The 17,668-nt window shown below is 47.3% G+C and overlaps 1 protein-coding gene across 2 annotated transcripts in view; it reads right to left on the bottom strand.

Moving 5' to 3' along the window:
- Positions 1-17,668, bottom strand: part of Marchf10 (membrane associated ring-CH-type finger 10) — an 85,023-nt gene that overhangs the window by 8,901 nt on the left and 58,454 nt on the right. For both annotated transcript variants that reach the window (XM_052195546.1, XM_052195545.1), the window contains 3 exons: positions 14,373-14,542; positions 10,551-10,660; positions 1,123-1,236 (listed from right to left, as the gene is read on the bottom strand). In XM_052195546.1, coding sequence (XP_052051506.1) covers positions 1,123-1,236; positions 10,551-10,660; positions 14,373-14,542 — 394 coding nt within the window. The remainder of the gene's footprint in view (positions 1-1,122; positions 1,237-10,550; positions 10,661-14,372; positions 14,543-17,668) is intronic.

The raw sequence follows: 17,668 nt of genomic DNA, 5'->3' as shown, positions 1-17,668 counted from the left end.
GCATGAATCTCATGATGGTCCACGGAGCTGCTGTTGAAGAGGCTGGGAACATGGCTGCACTCCCATCTACAGGCCGTGATGGTGTTGGAAAATGTCCGCAGTCCACTTGAGGAGGAGGAGGAAGAGGAGGAAAGCAGAGAAGGGAGAAGAGAAGGATAAAGAAGAAAGCAAAGAGGAAGAAGAGTTCGGGGCTGGGACACAGAGGACAGAGATTGCTTCCAGCACCACCAGCGACTTGACCACGGTCACACTGGCTGATCCTCCTGCCACACCCCAACACAAGCAGATATCAGGAGCAAAGCCTTGTGCGGCATCCTGGGAGTCCCAACCCTGGCAGTGTAGTCAGCCACTGGCATGACTGGGTCCTTCCCTTTCCTCACAGGGTTCTTGCCTCTTGTGGCCAGAGGCAGCCATCTGATGAAGTCCCCAAGGGCGGAGCCGCTGAGCCTGCAAAGGTCCATCCACTTGCTGAAGTCCACCTCTCCCTCCAGCCTGTGTGACTCTCTCTGGCCCCGCTCTCCTGTTAAAGGGTAGCCATTCCAGGGCATACACGGTCACTTGTCAAACAGGGACCACTAGCAACACCTTTACTTTTTGGCCTGCCTTCAGGGATGGACACACACACTCACACACACACACACACACACACACACACACACACACACACACATATTTATACCATATTGTCCAAAACACATCGGCAGAGTTGATATCTCAGAGTGTGACCGCTTACAAGCTATCCAGTGTGCAATGCCCTGACTCTGCAGAGCTGCACAGCTTCTGTGTGCGTGAGCACACACCCCCTCACAGAATGTTATACACTTAATAGCATTCTTGCACACCTCTATTTGGGGGACAGGTCGCCCTAGAGACTCCTTCACTTACATGACCACTGACGACCACTTAATAACTATTTGCATTTGACACTAAGGAGTCATGTGATTATGACTGCCTTAAGTCAGAGGTCACCGTTTAGTGGCTAATAAATCTGAGACCTAACAGAGTGACAGCCCTAGACCTCATCAAGTGACCACGAGGACCTTCAAGAGATTGCATGTGTAGGAAGCAGCATCACATGGCGTCCTCGGTGGGGCAGCATGCCCCTCCCGGAGCAGGACTCACCCTCTCTCTGGAAGCCCGCCTGTAGTTGAGTGTCATGAGTTCTGCGAACCTCTGCTCATACAGGTGGAGCAGCAGCACCAGGTACAAGCCTGAGTTCATCAGCTCACTCTGTGCCTGCAGGTGGAAGAGAAAGTCCGGACGTCACCACCCAAATAGTCACGGGATCAGCCACAGGGTGGAAGGTAGCAAGTATAGAGGAAGCCCAAGGCCAGAGGACGGAGCAGGAGGGCCCCCAGGGTTCTCTGCCACCCAGGGGAGAAGGCCCCAGAGGCTGCATTTGCCAGGCTGAATCCTATCCATCGGACGTCCTATCACTGAATGCCATGCTGTGGGTGGCACAGGGCAGATGCCTCTGGGCTTGCTGCTGGGACCTGATTTCCCCTACCTCACAGAATGAGCCCTGGTCACAAACAGCCACAGCAGAGGTCAGTCTGAGAGGCTGGTTCAGTGTGACACTGGTGGGAGATGCTTTGGATGGCAGGTGGCAGGAGGGTGTTAATGGCAGAAGTGTGTGTGTGTGTGTGTGTGTGTGTGCGCGTATGTGAGCGTGTGTGAACTGTGCGAGCATGTGCGAGTGTGCGAGCGTGTGTGTGAGTGTGTATGCATGTGCGAGTGTGTGCGAGCGTGTGCAAGGGTGTGTGTGCGCGAGCATGTGTGAGTGTGTATGCATGTGCGAGCATGTGGGAGTGTGTGTGTGTGTGTGTGTGTGTGTCAGGGGGAGATGCAAAATTCTCTCCTGGTTGGTGTGGCTATTGTATGCTGAGAGGTGTTCATTTTGCATTTTTTTTAAAAAATATATTTATTCCTTGAGTATTTTATACATATATGCAATATATTTTGCTCATATCCACCCCAGTCTCCTACTAATCCTCTCAGACCCTTCCCACACCCCTTTTCCAACTTTATGTCCCTTTCTTATTTCTTATCTGTCATGACCCAGAGTCCAATTAGCTCTACTGCATGTGCATGGGTACGTGGCTATCCTCTGGGGCACAGGACTCCTCCAAGGACCACACTCCTGAGTAAAACAGATCTTCCTGGATCAGCGATCAACTGCCGATAACTCCTCTGCTAGGGGTGGGGTCTAACGAGTCCTTCCCCGACCCTTACCAGTGTTTGGGATTCTTCACAAACCTAATGCACAGGCTGGGAAGATGGTGAGGTGGGGAACCAGATTAGGCAGAAATCGTTTTACATTTTCTTCTCCCTCTCCTGTCTTTCTGTGTGTCTCTGTCTGTCCTGTGTGTGTGTGTGTGTGTGTATGTATGTGTGTGTGTATGTATGTGTGTATGTGTGTGTGTGTATGTATGTGTGTATGTGCGTGTGTATGTATGTGTGTATGTAAGTGCATGTGTGTGTGTGTGTGTGTGTGTAAAACTGCTGAACTGCTGGTGTCTTGGTCAGGAAAGCTCTCAGAAGATACACTTTACAACCCTGCCACACGGGTGGGCTTCTTTTTCCTAGACCTTCCTTTGCCTGGAGAACAGGCTCCGGACCTCGGTTCTGTATAGTTCTTCCTGGACTTAGCAATCTCAAGGCCCCTCCTGCCTGCTTGTCTAGTCCTGTTTGCCTCCCTGGAGAGGATACCTAAGGTCCCTAGGGTCTCGGCTGGCCCGGGGTCTCTGCTCAGCCTTTCTTTGGTCCGCCGTTTGTTTGCATCGGTTTTGTGTATCGTTGTCTCTCGGACTGACATCAGCTATAACTTTGTTATAGTTTTCAGCGGCGTCACTTCCTGTGGGAGCCCCGTTTGTCCTAGGCATTTACTCTCTGGCTTTTAAATACTTGTCTCCATTTTGTACTCTGTATCTTGTACTTGCAAATGCTTTTGCTGTTTGTCTGCAAACGGGTTTTTTCTTCTTCCTGGAGCTTGAATCAGAAGCTGCAGTTGGAGGGCTGGACATCCAGGGCGTGGCTCTGTAGTTCCTCAGTTGCGCTCCAGGGCCCTTCCCCATTCATCTCTCCCAGGAGCACTAGTAAGGACTCCCCTCTGCAAGGGGAGGGGGGGAATGGGACACCCTATCGTCCCCATCTGTCCTCCCATCAGATTCCACGGGTGGCGGTGGACCGGGATAGGTCAGCTTGTACCCAGGGATCCACTCAGCCACAGAGGACAAAAATCCTCTGCAGAGGTCAGGACCTTTGACAGTATCCTTGGGAAGGGGCAGAACTGCTGGCAGTGCCCAGGTTAGCAGAGCATAGACTTGACCGGGGCGCCTCCGCGGGCAGCCCATCTTCTTCCAGAAGCTGTGGGCTGCTTTGCTGGCCACTCCCCTGTCCCCATGGATCAAGGGCAGCGCAGGAAGCTGGAGCAGAATCCAAGTCTCCTAGGACCAAGTGGCCGCCAGAAAAGACTCCGAAGCTGAGCAGGGACTGATGTGCCCTTCCTTGAGCATTTGGCTATCTCCGGTCCTTGGTGTGACAAGTGGCCTCAAGGTCACCGTGCAGGGCCCTTCTGTCTGTCCTTCGGGGACAGAAATTCACTGTCCAGAAGACTTAGGCTCCTATTTTTAGCCTTTGTATGTGCATGTGTGTGCACACACACACACAAACACACGAGTGCATGCATCTGTGTGTGCATATGCACAAGAACATGTGCTCTTCTTGACTTCTACCCAAACATTTTCCATTTTATTAACATTTTCCATTTTATCCATATCTACCTTCCAAAGCCACCTCCTCCAGGAAGCCAATGTTTCTAATGTGCCAAATCTTACCTCTCTCTCTGCCAGAGGGTTTTCTCTCTTTGTTGGGGTCAGGTGTAGGGCTTCTGGAGCCGACTCTGTGGCATGAAGTGGCAAAGCTACCAGCTACAAAATGGCTTGGCCTCGTTGGGTTTGTCAAAGCACCCAGGAACGTCATTCACTTTTCATGACCCAGTGAGACCTGGAGGCATTGCAGATGGGAAATTCCCACTAAGGGTTTCTGCAGATAATTTGAAAAGTCACTTCTAGTAGATTGGCCTCTTCTCTGTTCTGTGGGTGGGAACCTGTCACTCAAGCCATAAATATCCTCTGCACAGCGAGCTGCTGACTCCAGCTCTGCCGGCCAATCAGAGAGGCATGTTAGCATGCGTCCACTGCAGCAGATTCTTCCCAGGGTTTCTGGGACTGCATTTTGGAGAGTTACTCACTGCTGCCACCCTTGACCCGATCTCGGGATCTAGGTCTTTGCCTCTCATGTGGAGTTCCTTTTGTCACCAGCCTGCAGAACGGGGTGGGGCCGCTAGGGCGAGATGACATGGGGCACTGAGGACAGGACCTCTGATGAGCACCTTTATTAGAGAAGCCACGCAGCCTTCCTTCCTGTAACAGTCATTGTGGTCCAGAGATTGGTCAGACGGGAAGTGTCAGCATCCAGATCACACAGGGCGGAAGCTGACAGCCCAGTTCCATGGTTTATGACGCCTTAAGTGGGTTCCAGAGAAGCCCGGGATCTAAAGGTGATTAGGTGCACACGTCTGAGGATATCTGTCCTTGGCTGAGATAAGACAAGGTCAGGCCCGAGCTTCAGAGGAGTGATGGCCACAGGCCACCATGACCCTTGAGTGCCAGAGCAAAGATGGCAGGGGTGGGTTCCTGGGAGACAATGGGTGTAGTTGCTAAAGTGCTCTTGGGTGAGAGCGGCAGCCCAGGGCCATCACACCGTGACTTTAGGTGCACAATACTTTAGGTGCACAATTTTAACTGTGTAGTGTGAGGGTGACTCCAATTCATAAAAGGGGACAGGTAACCTCTGTTCTGTTTCCTGCAGGCGTTATGTAAATTGAGCTAACACAGGTGGGGCCTTGATATTTTGCAAAACAAATACATCCTGCAGGAGGCTAAGACTAAAAGTGGGATTTTGGAAACACTGTGCCTGAGGTCTATGGACAGCCCTTTTGCACCTGGACTCCTGAGGTCTGGCCCAGTGCCTGGGACACAGTGTGTACTCAGTAAACATGCACAGGTGAACCATGCTTATAAAACCTCAGCTTTGCCACAGCCCTTTCTCTGACACGCCCCGCCCCCCACTCCTCACTCCCCACATCCACCCCCCCCACTTTCCCACCCCCCCTCTGCAATACTTCTCACTGGTATTCTTCATTAGAAGGCAGTCCTATTGGTCTTGGGTAGTCTAGTATATCCCAGCACTGTGTGGGAGACACAGTAGGTGCTCAATAAAAGCTTTGGAAGTAAACCTGTTATAGTATGGATATTCTCCCACAATTGAAAACAAATTACACCTGTCCCCATCCCAGGCCAATGGAACTTCTGGAGTTACACCCTGGCATCAGCATTTGAACCGGGAGAAAGACTTGCAACTAAAAGGTTACAAGCTGTCCTCTGGGGTGTCAAACCATGGGGATCTTTGCATGGTTTGGTTGTTGCTATTGTTTATGTGAGAGAAAGACTGTGGAGCTCATGCTGGTCTCAAACCTCCTATGTAGCTGTCAAAATGTTTGCAGGAAAAGGCCTGGATACTAGCTAATGACATAAGAGTAAAATGAAGTCCCCTCTAAGGAAGACATTTGGGTTAACAATGATTTTATACTTTTAAAATTATGTGCTTCAAAATCATGGTTATTAATTTGGGGGGGATATATTTTAAGGGAGGGTGGCTTTAAGTTCTAATGGTAATGCTGAACAAAATTTATGTGACAAATATTTATTAACTGCTTATTTTATAATAACAGATATTACTGCCTCTAGATCAGAGTCATGTATTATGATACAAACCGAGGCACACATGCAAACCGCATTTGCAATTTGAAAAATTATAGCAGCCACATGAGAGTTTTAAAAACCGGTGAAATTAATATGAACAAGGTATTTTATTAACCCAGTATATCTAAAACATCATTTCAATGTATAATTATAGCTATATGTTGCTTTAGCCCAGGGACACATTCTGGGAAACGCGTTGCTAGGTGATTTACTTGTGTGACCGACCATCAGGGTTCTTACACAAGCCTAGATGCTATAGCCTGCTAACTTGGAGGCCTCGTGGTACGAAGCACACATGGATGTAAGTCCAGTGTTTGTGGAGAGGGTGTTCAGCTGCCTGGGGGGGGATACTCCAAAATTATCAATGTGACACTATTTATTTACTCATTCACTGGAGTGTGTATGGGAGCGTGTGCCACGGTGCACAGGAGAGCAGAGACTAGAGGGTCCTGGGAATTGAACTCAGGCTGTCTGCCTTGTGCTGCAAACACCTTTACCTAGTGAGACATCTCGCTGGCCCCAGAGTACGAGTTTTGTTTTTTGATATTCATCCTTTCAGAAATGCTCCGTTTTGTTTCCAGTTTTGAAGAACACATCACTGGGTACAGATTCCTAGGCTGACAGGCTTCTAAAGCATTTCACCCCACCTTTACATGGTTCTTGAGATGTTGCTACCTTTGAATTTATGAATTTTATATTGATTCCTGTGTGTGAGTGTTTTGCCTGCATGTGTGTTATGTGTATGACATGCGTGAAGTGCCCATGGTGGTCTCAAGAGTGAACCCTGGAGCTGGACCGCGTGGGTATTGGGAACTGGACTGGGTCCTCTGAAAGAGCAGAATTAGCCTAAGGCTCTTCTGTGAAACCAGCTCCCCCTGGCTGTGTGTGATGAGTGTGTCAGAGGCTTAGTCCCGTTGGGTGAAGCTTTTAGGAAGGGGGCCTAGGGAAGGGCCCTGCCCACCGGTGCCTCCGTTCTCTCTCTGCTTCTTAGCTCCAAAGGTGAGCAGTTTGCTCCACTCCACTTCTGCACAGGGTGCTGCTCACCAGAGGCCCAAAGTAACGGGGCTCAACCTTAGGCCTTTGGCTCCAGAGCCAGGAGCCGAAACAGAGCTTTGGGTGACACTCTGGCTGTGAAGGATGAGGTGGGAACCTTATCTGAGGAGTGAAGTGGAAATGCTAAGGGTTCTTTGTAAGGTCAGTTGGGTGGTGTTTTGCTGGGGCAAACACGTGAAGGAACATTTTGTTAAAGTGGACAAAGGTATGAAAGGCTCAGGCAGACTCGTGAAGGAACGTTTCACTGAAGCAGACAAGGGAGAGAGGCAGTTCTGCTAAGACAAGCAGGTGACAGGTGTTGATGAGGATTCTTTGCTAACCACAGGCATGTATGGTCTGCTTTACATTACATAGTTGAGCTGCATTTATAGGGACTCCACAGGGAGAAAGGCACCAAAGAACTTCTGGTGGTGTGCTGTAGTTTCCCTGCAGCTTCCACGGCCTCGGCCTGATTGGATGCACGTGCTGAGGCAAGGCACGTGGAGGACACGTGATGCTGGTATAGATCGGACTCCACGGAGTGACACAGACAGAGCTTGGCTCGCTGGTACAGTTAGCTGTGCGACGTTTGTGGATCTCAAGACTTGGCTGATCTTCGCCTCCCTGAGAGAGGCACAGCCGAGAACTTCTCCTGGTGTCCCTCTGGATCCCTCCTGCTGACTGGAGCTGAGGCTGAGGCCTGTCTGTCTCTGCTAGGTTGTGTCACTGCTATTGCTAACCTGATTCTACCAAACTGGATTGCGGGTATATCCGCGAAATGTTTGTGAGTGGATCAAGCTGCTGCTACCTGCTAACCTGTGAACTGAACTGCTGATTTCCAGACCACACAGACAGGAGTTGCTCCAAAGAACCTTTCTAAACAGGTCCACTTCCCCCATATATCTACCCCTGGTGGGTGGTGGGCTACAAGGGAGGTTAGAATGTTTAAGAACCATCATTAAAAATAAGGTTTGAAAAAAACTGAAGTGACAGGGGAGAGGGCAGGACGAGGAAGTAAGGGTCAGGTCAGGATACAGGGGGGGTCTCTGCCACCTTCATGGCCAGCAGAGTGACCAGCCTCGGGAGGCAAGAAGGCCTTTCAGTTCTGCACGACTCAGTAGCCAGTGCTGCTTAAAACTTTAGTAGTCTGATTCAAGTGGGTTATTCTAGGCATATTTAAGCACAGCACAATTTGGTGGAAACTTTTCTGATAATTAATTCAATTCTGTGTGTACAATAAAGCAAACGTATATCTCCCTGAGGAACAAGGTAAGCTAAGTACAGATCAGCCTCGGATCCATGGAAATGCTTTGTAAAGTCCATAAGGACAGGATCTATAGATTGAGAAAAACGAGGGCCTGGTGCAGAAAAGTCCGTAGTCACACCAGGCTAGAAAACAAACCTGCTCCAGCCTTCTGTGTGAATGACAGGTTCTGCCCTCCTTCCCTTTGGGAACAACCCAGTGTGCCAGCACTGCAGGTTCCTCTAGTGCACATCCCAAGCACAAAGACAAAGACTTCTGTGATTCCTACAAGGGCATGTGTGAGTATGACCAAAGCACAGTCACATGTGTATGGAAATGTTTCTTTCTGAAATTTTTTTGTGTTTGAGTGTTTGTCTGTCTGTCTACCCCATGCACGCCTGTTATTGGCATCAGATCTCCTAGGACCAGAGATACAGATGGTAGTGAGCTGCCATGTGGGTGCTGGGAATTGAACCTGGGTCTCTTCCAGAGCAGCTAGTGCTCTTAACCACTAACTCATCTTTTCACCCCAAAATTATGGGATGAAATTATACTAAGTAAAAACACTAATAACTTGAGAATCCACAAGAATCTGGGAAGCTAATCTAAACCCTATTGTTTAAAGGGTCTCTGGGAGGCTTCGATAAGGGCATCCAGATGAAGACCTGTGACTGTGTCCTGGGTGGACTTATAAGGAGTGAGATCAGAACGCAGATGCACACGTGCACACACATGCACATTGTCTGTAGCTTTTCATGTAATACTGTGTTCTGCTTTAGGAGTCTGCCAGCAAGCAGACTACCACCAGATATGGGCCTTGAACCTAAGAACGTCATCTACATAATAAGCTTCCTGTGTGTGTGTGTGTGTGTGTGTGTTCATGTATACTCGGCATGGACAGCCACTACCCTTGTAGCTTCAACCTGCTTTCTTAATAAAGTTGCCTAGCCTCACACATGTTGCTATAATATTGAAAAATGGATGAAGGAAGTGTCTTAGTCAGGGTTTCTATTACTGTGATAAAACACCAGGGTCAAAAGGCAAGATGAAGGGGAAAGGGTTTATTTTGCTTACACTTCCAGATCCCAGTCCATCATGGAGGAAGTCGACAGGAACTCAGACCGGGCAGGAACCTGGAGGCAGGAGCTGATTGCTGCAGAGGCCCTGGAAGGGCACTGCTCACTGTTCACTGTGGCTTGTTCAGCCTCCCTTCTTATAGAACCCAGGACCACACCAACCCAGAGATGGCGTCACCCACAGTGGGCTGGGGCCTCCATTTAATCACTGATTAAGAAAATGTCCTACAGCTGGATTTTATGGAGACACGTGCTCAACTGAGGCTCCTTCCTTTCAGATAACTCAAGCTTGTGCCAAGTTAACATATTACTATCCAGGATGGGAAGTATACATTTACTATAAAATTATATAATGTTTTGCTTTTTTGTATCAAGTATTTGATCTAGTGTGTATTTATCACATATAATATGTATTGATTAGAACTAGCCACCTTCTCATTAGCCACATGTGGCTTGTTGCTTCTCTATTGGAGAGTGTAGTTCTAAATAAGAGATTGTTTGCCTGCGAATTAAGTGATTAACTTTTGCCTTGGGCATAAATCACCTTCCCACCTGAGGTTAATTAACTTTTTCACATTTTCAGCAATGTAATCCAAATGCCCCAGGAGAGTTTTCTCCACTTACCCCATTCCCCAGTTCCCTGGGTGTTAAAAAGCCCACAGTAAGCATTTACTTCATGCTTATTAGCCGTAGGTAATGCTGGTCCTCATCACACAGGTTACTTGATATTTAAGTTGGGGGACCATTTCTTCCAAGACCTTAAGTTTATTTTCTGTCGTTATTAAATAACTTCAGCAAATTTGGACATGGAGCCTGCCCAGACTTTCTTGCTGTTTCTACCAGTTCAGTTGGCTATTGCAGCTTCCCCCTTGTCTCCCTAAATAGCAGGTAGATATCAACTCAGGATAGTAAGACTTCTCAGTTCTCCAGTGTTCTGGTTTAGTGGCACACCTTCTCATAGAAGTGAGCCAAATAGACTTAGATCCATATCACACTTGGGCTTCTTATAATCGGTAGACCAGAGAGACCGAGGTGCTTTCTGCTTAAACTTTTAACCTACTTAGTTATTAAAGATTTGTTTATTTTATTTCATTTTTTATGTATGAATGTGTGCCTGCATGTATGCATGTGTGTGTGTGTGTGTGTGTGTGCGCGCGCGCACGCGAGCACACGGCGAGCTCTTGGTAACCACACATGCCAAAGGGTGCACTGGGTCCTCCTGGAACTGAAGTTATAGTCGTAAACCACCATATGGATGCTGGGAACCTAACCAGATCCTCTTGAAGAGCTGTAAGTGCTCTCAACCATTGAGCTCTCTCTCTAGATCCTCTGCCTATTCTACCTCAGGGAGAAAGTGGCAGTGATGCATCTTACCCGGGATTGCTGGTGCTTGTGGTAGAATTCGGTCATGTTGAAGTCATCCAGGTCGACCAGTAGGCCTTGCTTACACATCTCACAGGTCTTTACAGTGCCTAGATCTGCTCCTGGAATCAAGAGTAAGAATTATATGTAAGAAGGTCGATCAGAAGTTCTCTACACACACACACACACACACACACACACACACACACACCTGAATCTGTTTGTGCCAGCACTTTGAACAGGTGCTATTTTGAGATTGAACTTGTGTCTGTGTTATGAATTCCAAGCTTCAGTGGTTTTCATTTGAAGTCAGTCAATCTTCTGGAGAACATGACCTTGACCCTGAGTTCTGAACATCTTTTTCCCTTTGTGGTCATTTATTATTTGAGCTTGAGGCAGGTGAAATCTCCATTACTTCTAAATAACAGGTCTTGTTTCTATCTAAATATGTAAACATAATGGTTCATAAAATTGAAATTGCTACATGGAAGTGAATCCTCTCTAACACAGGCCTTTGCAACAGGAGTGACTTTTGGACTTACGATCTCCCTCACCCCTTGCAGACCTAACATAGTTCTGCAATAAATAAATTAGTACCAGATCCACAGCAATGGCTTTGGCTACCAGATCTACCTTTGCTCCCACCAGAGGAGAGTGAGCAAGGGCCAGGGGTGGATTCTGGTTACAATGGTATCTGAGGCCAGCAGTAGCCTGAAGGCAGGCTCATTTGGGAAAAGGAGCTCGCTGTGGTTCAGCACTTATGAAAACGAGACCAGTGCTCTGTTTCCCCAAGGCAGAAGCAGATGCTGTAGAACCATTGCTGTTCTATGGAAATGGGAGTGTGCACAATTCCCCTAGTAGAGTTGCAGGGCTCAGTTCGGGTGTCTTACTAGAAAACATCTGTTACCTGCATCTATTTAGTTAACAGGGCTTTGCAAGCTTAAACCCCAGTTCTAGGTTTCTAACTGTGGATACAAAGAAATAATAAATCATAAGGACTATTAAAGGGCAGGGTGGAAAGTTCATCTTTCTTTCTACATTTTGTTTGCTTGTATTTTCTTCTTTTCTTTCTTTCTTTCCTTCTTCCTTTTCTTCTTCTTCTTCTTCTTCTTCTTCTTCTTCTTCTTCTTCTTCCTCTTCCTCTTCCTCTTCCTCTTCCTCCTCCTCCTCCTCCTCCTCCTCCTCTTCCTCCTTATCTTCCTCATCCTCCTCCTCTCTCCTCCCCCACCCTCCCTCTCTCTGACTGGACATGTGTCTTCCATTCTCATCCCCCTGAACATATTCAAGTACCAAAAAAGCATCATATTTAACTTGATTTTTTTTCCTTTTTTCTTTTTGGCTGGTGCTAAATGTTTAATTGGCTTGAATCTCTAGTAAGAGAAAACCTTCTCTTAGCTGTCATAGAATGCAGGTCCTTTAAGCAACATGGCTGCATTGTTATCAGATCAGTTGTGCCTGCTGGAGAGAGTCTATCCTGACAGAGGGGACCAGTGGTCTGTTGACAGCGTTGACAGCAGGCAGTGGAGAAGTCACCGGATGGACCCTCACAGAGTTTCCAGGCATGTCTCCCAGACATTTGTATGCAGTTCTGTCCTAGATCCTAACATATACAGGTTGGGGAAAGGGAATAAAAGAGGGGTTCCATTTATGTGGCGATGGGTGAAGACTTTGCAAGGTGCCTGCTTTGTGGTCACCCTCGATCCCGCCAAAAACCCCTCATTCATGCACTCTTGAGTAAGCCCAATAAACTTACTGTTTCTTGAGGTTGAACTTTGGTGGAATAATACTTTGGTTTGTCGTTGGAACCTTATGAAGAGATGTGTTATTTGTATTCCGCAGGGAAGGAGTAGCTATAGCAACGGCAGTCATTAGTAATCCAAGTCTTCTCCCTCAAACGTCCCCTTCCCCAATTCAGATTGAGTTCTTTGCTTGTAGACATGGACTTAAGCGTTTAGAGATTGATCCTCTATTTCTTGAGAAAGGGAAGATGCACCCAGGGGAGAAGAATGCCAGTTAGTATGTGCACTGGCTGGTTCTGGGTGTCAACTTGACACAGGCTGGAGTTATCACAGAGAAAGAAGCCTTCCTTGAGGAAAGGCCTCCATGAGCTCCAGCTGTAAGGCATTTTCTCAGTGATCAAGAATGGGAAGTGCATTGTGGGTGGTCAGCCATTGTGGGTGGTGCCGTCCCAGGGCTGGCAGTCCTCTGTTCTATAAAAAAGAAGGCTGAGTAAGCCGGTAAGTAACATCCCTCCGTGGCCTCTGCATCAGTTCCTGCTTCCCTGACCTGCTTGAGTTCCAGTCCTGACTTCCTTTGGTGATGAACAGCAATGTGGAAGTATAAGCTGAATAAACCCTTTCCTCCCCAACTTGCTTCTTGGTCATTATGTTTTATGTAGGAGTAGAAATCCTGACTAAAACAGTATGATTACCTCGATGACATGCTAAAGGTAGATAGCTACAATTGTGGGGGCAGGGTAAAGCTCTAGACCTGCTATCCAGCCAAAGACAGACACATGAAGGATACGAAAGAGGAGAGAATCTGGGCCTAGCTGAGGAGTGTCGATCCCAGGGAAGGTGGTCTGAATGACACAGTGGGGGGTTTCCTACTTGACCACCACAATGAAAGCCCTGTCAGTTAACCTCCTCCAGTCTAGATACTCTAGCTCCTTCCTCATTATATAAGGCAAAGAAACCTACACTCTGCCAAGAACTCTACAGCCAATCTCCCATGGGTCTGTATTGAGGTTGTCACTTCCTAGGGGACTCGAGAAGGGATGTCACACCCAGCTATGAGATCAGTCTGACAAAACTGCCACGTGTGAAGCTCTTTAACAGAGATCTAGAAAATCAGAGTGACACTCTTCTTACCCATCAGGCAAATGGGCAGAATTGCTTGTGCTCTTTTTATTTATTTATTTTTATTTTCTATATTCTTTGTTTACATTCCAAATGATTTTCCCTTTCCCAGTTTCCCCCTCCCCATAAGTCCCATAAGCCCTCTTCCCTCCTTCTCCAATCAACCCCCTCCCACTTCTCTGTCCTGGTACTCCCCTACCATGCTGGATCAAGCCTTTCCAGAGCCAGGGACCTCTCCTTCCTTCCTTCTTGGGAATCATTTGATATGCGAATTGTGTCTTGGGTATTCAGAGCTTCTGGGCTAACATCCACTTATCAGTGGCTGCATTCCATGTGATTGGGTTACCTCACTTAGAGGATTTTATTTATGAGAATGTGTATGCACACAGGTGTGTGAGTACCTGCAGGGCCAGGAGGGGGTGGCAGATCCCCTTGGAGCTGGAGTCACAGGTGGTTTTATAAGCTGCCTGAGGTGGGTGCTGGGAACTGAACTTGGGTCCTCTGCAAGAGTTGCAAGTACTCTTAACCCTAGAGTCATCTCCCCAGGTCCTGGTTGGGTTCTTAGGTGATGCCCCTCCTCACCACAAGTGAAGTAGGCATCTGTGTGTCTTTGTGAGGGTCTCTCATGATGGGCCAGCTACTAACAGGGCTGCTGTCAGTCAATGTCGTCTTTCTTCTTTATTCCTCTTCAGAGGTAAGCTTTGTGCAGGCCTCAGGCAGGAGACTTTGTTTCCAAAATTCTCTCAGATTTAAACACACACACACACACACACACACACACACACACACACACACCCATTTGTTTACCCTCCCATCACAGCATTTATAAGCAAGAATCCTGGGCTTGGCCACGTTTCCCTGACAGTGAGCCTCTAACGAGGCTTCCAGGCCCACACTGTGACATCTCAGATTAATTATACACTGCCACACGCACACTACCACACTCTCACTGCTTGCGTCTCCTATCCCCACCTACCTGATGTTATTTTCACTTTCAGCCACTTTTTCAGGCACTCTTGGTGAACAAACTGCAGACTTCCCACACAACCGCAAGGCTCCAGGAGGGGGTTGGCTGGGGAACCCCCGGCTATCTGACAGATTCGACACAAGTCTCCTTCCTCCTCCTCCGAGTCCTCCTCCAGGAGACTAAACAAAAAACAAGGCCCCGTGACCAGGAGTCCCCACGTTTGTTGTTTCTACAAATACCATTTCCCAGGGTATTCATAGGAGAAGGAAGGAGCAGCCATCCCAAAGCCTGGTCTTCCTGGGCTTCTGGGGCTTGTCCACCAGTCCTTCCAACCCTGTAAGGATTTCTCCAGATGGAGTTATTGATCCTTGATTTGCACATTCTTATAATAGGCTCCTGTGCAGCCTCGGCTAAGTGGGGGAGGGGGGGGACCAGCACCTCTAATGAAGAGGTGAGGAGTGAGATGAGGCCTGTAACTCAGGCGGTGTTTGCCTTGTTGAAAGGTCATGGCTTCAATTCCCATCGGTATAAAAGGTGGGAGAGGGGAAGAGGGATGAGGCCAGGCCTGAAGCAAGGGCTAAGCCCGTCTCTCTGCCTTCACCGCCCCGAGGAAGTTGGCTGTGTAAACTCACAGGCGGTCAGAGTCAGCTCCTGTGCTCAAAGCTGCCCCTGAAGCCTTTGAATTACGTTCAGAAATGCAAACAAGAACAAGAACAGCAACAACAACATCCCACATCCCATATTGGTTTCTATGGTGTATAAAAATGAATATAAAAATGCTCGGAGACAATAATTATGAACATTTGAGTGGTCTTTGTGTGGCAGCAAATGCAAAAGCTGTGAGGAATGACATCCTCCAAGGTTCAGTTGGAGGTAACTTAAAATTTTCTGTGTTTGCATGTGCATGCGCATGTGCATGGTTGTGTGTGTGTGTGTGTGTGTGTGTGTGTGTGTGTGATATGCATGTGGAGACTAGGTGATGGTGTTGGGCATCTTCCTCCATTGCTCTCCACCCTATTATTGTTAGTTTTTCCTGAGACAGGATCTCTCTGTGTAACTTGGCTGGCCTAGAACTCCCTACATAAACCAGTTGGGTCTCAAACTCACAGAGATTGGCCTACATCTACCTCCCAAGTACTGGGATTCGATGCATGTGCCACCATGCCGTGTGGTCCCATCTGTTTCACCTTAGTTTTTAAGGTGGAACATTCTTACTGAATGTGGAGCTTACTGATTGGCTAGATTGGCTGGCCTGCAAATTCTAGGGAGTCTCCTGTCCTTGCCTAGAGTTTTATATGGATCCTGGAGATCCAACCTCAGACCCTCATAAGACCATAGCAAGCACTGTACTGACTAAGCTGTTTCCCCAGCGCCTAGAAATTCCTTAAAAAGCAATTTTACAATGCATATTATGAACCTTAGGCATGTGTGTCCCCTTTGATCACAGATGTGTGTTTCTGGAAGCTGTTCTAGATAAAAGAAGTGGGATTATGCTCCAAAAGGAAACTCACTGACAGGCAATGAACATTTAATATAAAACCAGCCATCCTTAAAAAAAAATCATATAATACTGTAAGATTTAAAACAGCATTAAAAATGCAAGGTTTGAAATGAGAGGAATGGAAATGTTATTCACAGTCAAAACTATTTTCTACATAGGAAATCCAAACAATCTACAGACAAAGTACCGTACGTACATAATAAGAGAGTTTAACAAAACACAGAGAAAATAAAAATTATAGTCAATTGCATTTCTGTACATGAGCCACAAAGAGTTAGAATTGAAAATACCATTTCAATAGCAAACAACAGCAAATTAGGATCTGAGATGAAGCAACGGGCTTTTGTAAAGAAAACGATAGGTGCGCACAAAGACACAAGGGCAGAGCAAAGCCATGCACATCAAGAATCAGGGGTTCCCAAGGTCAGCATTGCTGGACCAGCACATAGGTTCAGTGTAATTCCCCTGGAACAGCCCCAGCCAGCAGACTCTTAGGTGTGCAGCCAAGGATGCTCTAAAGATCCTGGGGAGGAAAGCTGTGACAGACATGAGGATGCTGTGACACCCGGTCAGGAAAGGCAAAAGAGACCAATGGAGCAGAGAAGACTCTGGGTTTTCCCAGCATCTGTAGAGCATAGGACACCGGCGGCTGTGTAGACCAGCAGGGACAATCTCAGGACAACTTCCTCACAAGGGGGAAAAATATCCACAAAATGCCCAACATTTGGTAGGCAGAGGCTAGTGCATCCCTTATGACTTTGAGATCAGCCTAATCTACAGAGTGAGTCCCAGGCCAGCCAGGGTTGCTGGCCCTGCTATGTCAAAATAAGTAAATCTTTATTTAGAAACATTTCCTGAAATGGACATTTTTGAAATATCAGGCTTTGTTATATACAGAGAAAGGGTGCACATGATAAAACAAATACTCAATGAATGATAGATATTTAATGTGGAGACCCATGTGGAGAAGCACTTGGATTTTAAAAGAAATGATTTTGAGTGCAGCGATATCACTTTGGGATGGTTGGGGTCTAGACGTCTGACCAGTCTGTCTGAAGCTACATTTGGGGGTGGGTGGTGATGGGTGTGTGGGAGGTCTCTTGGTCTTAACTATAGACGGTCTTCTTGTAGCTTGTTTAACCATGAAAAGAAAAGACACAAAGAACTAGAAGGCTCTTAGCAGGGTAGGTGTGGAGCCAGCTGTGATCCCAGAGCTTGAGTGTGTGAGTGGGTGATGGGGGTGGTGGGGAGGAAGCTGTGGTAGCTGGACTAGCTGAAACCGGAGAGCTTTGGTTCAGTGAGAGAACCCACCTCAATAAACAAAGTGGAGAGTGACTGAAGAGTTCACCTGATGCCAAGTTCGGGCCTCTGCATGGGTCACGCACACACGCACGCACATGCAGTTACGCACATATATGCACAGAGGCACAAATGCACACTCACTTGCACACACATGCATGCACACAAAAAGAGAAGCAAGCTCTTCTTTCTGGAGAAGATTGTATCTGTATCTGCAATCTGTTTTATTTCCCTCTTCTTCTTTCCATTTTCAATTCATTGTAGTGAAATTTTCCTGCTTGCAAATGGACATCAATAGGGTAATTAATGGCCCGGAGGAGCTGTACTGACATGTACAAAGAGGGCTCGTGCTCCAAGAATCAATTTCCAGATCCTTAAGCCAAGATTTGGGCACAGTAAACACCCTATCATAAAAGAGATGGTAGAATTCTGACAGTGTTTAATGAAGGCTTTAAAAAGTGTCCAGTTTCATAGCTGTGAAATATCCCAAATGCACCTCAGGAGG

Source organism: Apodemus sylvaticus, chromosome 10 (genome assembly GCF_947179515.1).
Source record: "Apodemus sylvaticus chromosome 10, mApoSyl1.1, whole genome shotgun sequence".
NCBI classification, from domain to species: domain Eukaryota; kingdom Metazoa; phylum Chordata; class Mammalia; order Rodentia; family Muridae; genus Apodemus; species Apodemus sylvaticus.
This window is presented reverse-complemented; position numbering and strand designations above follow the sequence as displayed.